The sequence below is a fragment of the Benincasa hispida genome, chromosome 5 (genome assembly GCF_009727055.1).
Source record: "Benincasa hispida cultivar B227 chromosome 5, ASM972705v1, whole genome shotgun sequence".
Lineage (NCBI taxonomy): Eukaryota > Viridiplantae > Streptophyta > Magnoliopsida > Cucurbitales > Cucurbitaceae > Benincasa > Benincasa hispida.
The window spans coordinates 48,041,694-48,048,461 of NC_052353.1; the positions used below are offsets into that span (position 1 = coordinate 48,041,694).

Genomic DNA, 6,768 nt, shown 5'->3' on the forward strand with positions numbered 1-6,768 from the left:
CATAATATATACTACAATTAACAATGGTTTTCTATATACACTGACTCGAGTTTTGGATACTTTTTGCTTGGAGAATCGTTGGAGTCCATGATCTGTAAGTCTGCGAGTTCCTCCTACTAGCTCGTAAATGGATAAGCTTTAGGGTAGCTTGAGAAATTAATTTGAAACGTTCAAATTAAATGGAATAATAGAATATATATTTAAATATGATTTAAATATATAAAGATGGTTATTATGCAAAAATTAATTTAATATTTGATATTAAATTAATTAATATTTTAAATTAATTTATGAAATTAATTTAAGAAAATCATTTTTGAATTAAAATGGTTTTAAAAGAAAAATGGAAAATTATTTTGCATGGTTGCACAAAATGGAGATTGAATTTTTTTCCATTACCTTCATCTTCATGCTCACACAAAGGCCATTATCCTCTCCACATTGATTCTCCAAGCATGAGCTGCAAGCATGCATTCCACTTCTTTGCATGTTTGTCTACTATATATATAAAGAAGATTTGCATCATTTGAGAAGGATGAATGCAGAATTTTTTAGAGAGAAATTTCTGTGAGAAGAGACTGTCTTCTTGGTTCTTCACTTCTTCAAGCTGTTCTTGAGTCCCATAACTCTGCCTAAAGCTCCAAGAGGACAGTAGGGAAGTCTTTAAGATGGTTCACAGTGATATCAAATGAAGACTGGTATTGTACACATAGTGTCTTCGAGAGTTCATCAAAAGTATGATCTAAAAACCCACTTTTTAGAAAAGCATGCTTTAGTTTCTGCCAAAATTAGTGGATGGATCTTTGATACTTCCGCTGCATGTTATTTAACTCTTTCAATTGGTATCAGAGCATCTTTTAAGCTTTCAATTCAGTCTAATTTTGGCGAGGTGGGTGTTTTTCCATGAGATATATGAAACTTATGCACTGCTATGGTTTTCTGAGGTTTGGCATCTTAATTCTCTTTAATTTTTCAATTAAATTTGTAATTGGCTCTTGTTTGATGAGAGTTTATGTGTTAGCAAGAGGCTGTAATTTTTTTGGAGTCATTAGGGTTGAAATTAAGATGTAATTGAAGAAACAAGCGAAGGTGGTCGAGCTGCTGTTCCAGTATTTTCAGCTTCTGCTCAAATTTGTTGTTGAGGTCCAGTTGCGTTTGAGTTCAATGTTGAGCTGGACCTTTGCCCTTCGGTGTAACTCCTTCTCTTCCTCCTTTCTCCTCTTAGCTTCCTCTTCCTTGTTTAACTCTCTCTCAAATTACTCAAAAGAGAGAGCAATGCGCCAATCATCCTCGACCCATCTCCCCATCGTGAAGTCGTCTAGCCAAATCTGATGAGGTGATGACTAAGCACGCTTGTTCCTTCTTCTTTTAACTCCCTTTCTCGTTCTTCCTTCATCTTCTTTATGCGCTCAATGATTTCTTTGTCCACAGAGAACTCTTAGTGATTTATTAGAGGCGCGTCCACTGTCTCCACCTCCTTATCTTTTGTTGTCCGTGTTCTTGATCGCTGGACAAATGGCGTGATTGGTGTGTCACCATCTTTTTCCTCAAAGCATCTAGGTTCGGCCCCTGAGGTGACCAGGCGGTCGCACATAATTGGGGACGAGCTTTGCGGTGCTTCCTCTTTAGGTGGCGTTGGCACAAATCCATCCACCCTTGCGGTCCTTGATTCACCTTCTACAATAGGGCTTTCAGCCCTTGGTCTATGTTCCTCTTGGCGCTTGAGGTGCTTTTCTTCGCGCTTGCATAGTTTCCTTTCGGCCTTCCTTCTATCTCTCCATTCCTTTTTTGTTGGGCCTCTTTTTCATCCCCATCATCTTCTTGCTTCTTCTTTTCCCTTCTCTCCCTTCTTCGTTAAGCTTTCACCGCTTCATCTGCGTCCTCCTTCTCCTTGGTGAGTTTCTCAGCTCTTCTCTTCGACTCCACATCCTCTAGCACTACTCTAATTAGTGCCTCATTAGAGTCTGCTGGCACATTCTCCTTAGGATTAGTTAACGCAAGGACTTGTCCTTACGAAGCATTGATGGCCACATGTTCTTCAAGCAGTGGTTGGTTTAACACTCTGCCCTCCGATAACCCTCCATCTCATTCCATAGAGCTTAAAATACTTCCAAACACCTCATTCTCATTGTTTCACTTCAGTTCACTTTTGGTTGGAGGCTGGGAAATAACCACCTTAGGCTGGTGGTAAGGGCACGCTTCTTGCCGGGCCCCTCACGGTGGACAGAGGGTGAGGCACCGACAGAATAAGAGACTTTTCTTTAGGTTTGGTGGGGATTCAGGGAAGGGGATTAGGTTGAGTGGTCAGGCAGTGGCTGTCGGGTAAAATGGCTGCCTCTCGAGAAGAAGTAAGGGATTTGGTTGGGGAGGAAGGTTGGGAAGATGAATTTGATGAATGACCAGCCATGGATTCTGATGAAGGTTGAGGGAAGAAGAAAGGTTAGGTTTGATTGACTGATGAGTTGAATGCAGACGGCTTGAGAGTTCTAGAATACTTGAGCATTGGAAGTGCAGATGAATGGAAATGAGGCTGGACGGGGGGTTGTATAGGCTAAGATTTAGGGAAACCCTACAATCGCTATGATTAGAAATGGCAGGTTTCTGGAATTCCCAAAAAAAAAAAACTCTCTTTTCATTAAATGCCTAATAGATGAAAGGACGCCTCGTCTGTCGGTGCATTAATGATGCCTATAAACCCTGAACGTTTCGACCATCCACATTCCCGTGTAAACGTTCAAATAACTCTCATACGAGTTAGGAATAAGATGGGTGCAATGAGCGCCCCACACATCGCAATAATTATCGCAAAACCATTCAAAGATAAATTATCCCAATTGCAAAATCACATTCTCAAAACAACAAGCTCAAAACAAAGACTGAATCAAAATTAAGTAACGAAAGTAGTAAAGGATAGAAGAATGGATGCCTTTAAAAGAGTATAACATATTACTGTAAGGCACACCCATGCAGGTGATCACGCTTGCCCGGCTAGGTAAGTGGTTTCTTTGTTGCGATCCACCAAGCCCCCATAGTAGGGCGTTATGTGTTGACCATTGACCTTGAAGATGTTGCTCCCATCCTCGCTAGCTAACTCCACCGCTCCGTGTGGAAAGATACTCCTAATTATAAATGGGCCAGACCATCGTGACTTCAGTTTCCATGGAAACAACCGAAGGCGAGCTTAAAGAACAAAACTTGTTGTCCAACTACAAAGTTTTTCTTACTAATTCTTTCACCATGCCATCTCTTTGTTTGCTCTTTATAAATCTTGGCATTCTTATAAGTAGTTGTGCACCATTCAGTGAGTTCGTTCAATTACAAGTTTCAGGCTTCCCCTGCACTGGTTAGATCAATGTTTAACTTCTTAAGTGCATATTGCACTTTGTGCTCCAGCTCCAGAGGCAAATGCCAGGCTTTTCTGAAGATAAGGGCATATGGGGACATCCCAATAAATGTTTTGTAGACTATTGGTATGCCTACAGGGCTTTATCTAGCCACTATGCCCAATCCTTCCTTGAGGTGCTCACCACCTTCTCTAGAATAGACTTGATCTCCTTATTAGAGACCTCTGCCTATCCATCTGTTTGTGGAGACGAAATCCATAGCAACTAAGATATACTAGTGGACTTTAGATGCTTGAAAGGGGCCAATGAAGTCTATGCCTTAAACTTCAAACAATTCTTCTTCCAAGATAAAAGTCAATGGCAGTTCGTCTTTTCTAGTCATATTCCCCGTCTTCTGGCACCTATTGCATTTCACTACATGGGCGTGGGCATCCTTAAATAGAGTTGGCCCAAAGTAGCCATTCTATAGGATTTTAGCAGCAGTTCTTTGCCCCCCCAAAGTGTTCTCCATAAGAGGACTTGTGACACTATTCTAGGATGTACTGGGTTTTGTGCTCAAGGACACATCGTCGCATGATGTGATCTGGCCCCAATTTATACAAGAATGGGTCGTCTCAAAAGTAAAATTTTGTGTCATGCCTCAACTTCTTTTTCTACTGATGAGAGTATCCTTATGGTGGTTGGCCACAAACTAAGAAGTTCACGATGTCCGCATACTAGGGTTCGTCATCGCATAGTGTCATCAGCTTCTCGTCTGGGAAGAAATCTTCAATATTCTTCTCTTTTCTTTGAACCTCAATATTCACCAAACGTGAAAAATGATCAGCCACTTGATTTTTAGTACCCTTTCAATCTCTGATTTCTAAGTCAAATTCTTGCAGAAGCAGGACCCACTGGATTAGTCTAGGCTTTGTATCCTCTTTGCCATCAAGTGTTTGATCGTAGAGTGGTCAGTGCATACCACTTTGTTAGACCCTACAGATATTCACGAAATTTTTCAAATGCAAATAGTACTACAAGCATTTCCTTTTTCATAGTGGTATACTTCTTCTGCAAATCATTTAGTGTTTTACTAGCATAGTAGATAGGATGTAGGATCTTATCTTGTCTCTGGCCTAGTACAACCCCAACTGCATAATTGCTGGCATCACACATTATTGCAAAGGCCTGGTGATCTGGGAGAAGCTTCAGATAAATTTGCAGCAAAAACCCGCATGTCCCAAAAAACTCCTGTCTTAACATTTACTAGCGGTGGTAGTTTAGCTATTGCGTCAACTTTTGCCTGATCTACCTCAATTCCTACCTTGGATGCTTTGTGTCCCAACACAATGCCTTCAGATACCATGAAGTGGCACTTTTCCCAATTCAAAACATGAATTGTTTCCTCACATTTCTTCAACAGCTTCTCCAAATTTCTAAGGCATACTTTGTAAGTGTTGCCGAAGACAGAGAAATTGTCCATAAATACTTCTACTGATTCTTCCAAGAATTCTGAAAGGTGTCTGACGCATTGCAGAGTCTGAATGGCATGCAACGGAAGGCAAAAGTGGCAAATGGGCATGTGAACGTGGTCTTTTCTTAGTCCTCCGATGTAATGGCAATCTGATTGTAGCCCGAGTATCCATCTAAAAAGCAGAAGAATTCATTACCCACAAGCCTATCAAGCATTTAATCAATGAATGGTAGTGGAAAATGGTCCTTTTTGGTAGCTTGGTTTAGCTTACGGTAATCTATACAGATACGTTACTCGATCACGGTTCTTGTACGAATCAGTTTGTTTTTACTTTGGTCACGACAGTCATCCCACCCTTCTTTGGAACACATTGGACTAGGCTGACCCAGCTACTATCGAAAATGGGGTAGAAAACTCTCGCATCAAGCCATTTAATGATCTCTTTTTTGACCACCTGTCGCATGGTTGGATTCAATCAGCGCCACCTTTCTATTGAGTATGCTTCGCCTTCTTCAAACTGGATCTTGTGCATGTAGTAAGAGGGGCTAATTCCTCTTATATCTATCAATGTCCAGTTGATTGCTCCAGTATATATTTTTAGCACATTTAATAGCACCTTCTCATCTTCTTCGTTTAGGGAAGCAGAGATAATGATGGGAAGAGTGTCATTTTCTCCCAGATAAGCGTATTTGAGATGCACTGGCAATTCCTTTAGCTCCAATGTAGGTGGTTCTTCTAAAGATGTCTTCATTTTTTGCGATGTTCATTCGAATAAATTTAGAGACTCAAAACCAAGATCAGTTTGCATCAACACATAGACTTTTTCCATTATTGTGTTGTTTTCAACCTTTTCCTCCTTAAGCTTTTTTTGGATTTCATCCTAATGCACTATTCGTAATTCATCTATGTACTGACAGGTCTCCGTATCATCGAGGGTTTTCAATGCATTGAAGATGTTGAATTTGACTTTTTAATCGTCAACTCTAATTGTTAATTCCCTTTTTTGAACATCGATTAATGCTCAACCTGTTGCAAGAAATGGACACCCTGAGATGATAGGGACGTCAGTGTCTGCTTTGTAATCCAAAATGATGAAGTTAGTGAGGAATATAAACTTATCCACTTGAACATGTACATCTTCAATTTTCCCTTCAGGATGCATTATCGATCTATCTACTAGTTGTAGGGTTATGGTGGTGGGTCTTTCCTCACCAATTCTCAGCTTTCTAAAGATTGACAATGGCATTAAGTTAATGCTAGCTCCCAGATCACATAATGCGTTGCCAACTTCTTTTCGCCCAATAGAGTAGGGCAACGTGAAGCTTTCAGGGTCCTTCAATTTCTTGGGGATATTATTCTGATATAACGCACTGCACTCATACGTTAATGTGATTGTTTCATGTTCCCCGAGTTTTCTTTTTTTCGCAAGGATATTCTTAAAAAACTTCACATAACTCAGCATTTGTTCTAGTGCCTTTACAAGAGGTATATTTATGTGAAGTTGCTTGAGGACGTCCAAGAATCTCTTGAATTGCTCGTGGTCATCCTTCTTCCTTAGGCAACTAGGAAAAACGCGAGGGATCCTTCTTCCTTAGCCTACTAGATGGTTGGTGATGGTTGTAGGGTTGTTTGTTTTGATACTATTGGTGGCCTTGCGATGTTTAATGGAATCCCAGAGGGTTCCCTCTATGCCCTTGATGATTCTATTGCAGATTCCTTTGTCCTTCTTGATCAGTGTTACCTCCCCATCTAAAATTGGGGTAGTTTCTCCAGCCAAGAATATGTGCTACTGAATGGGTTATTGTGAATGGAGAATACGGATTGCTAGGTAGCTAGGCAGACATCAACCGAATGAGCTTCACCACATTGAACGCAACTAATTGCAGAAACTTGCATCAATGTATTAGCTTACGCAGCATTTTAGGTCAGTGCACCCTGGTTGATAGCCATGGTTTGAAGGAGAGAAGTGAC

At 40.6% G+C, this 6,768-nt stretch overlaps 1 protein-coding gene across 1 annotated transcript; it reads right to left on the minus strand.

Annotated features, from left to right (window-relative positions):
• Positions 1-5,818: 5,818 nt before the first annotated feature.
• On the minus strand, positions 5,819-6,259 carry LOC120077367. Its single transcript, XM_039031251.1, has one exon. It carries the CDS (start codon positions 6,257-6,259, stop codon positions 5,819-5,821), a length of 441 nt encoding a protein of 146 aa, XP_038887179.1.
• Between the last annotated feature and the right edge of the window lie 509 nt (positions 6,260-6,768).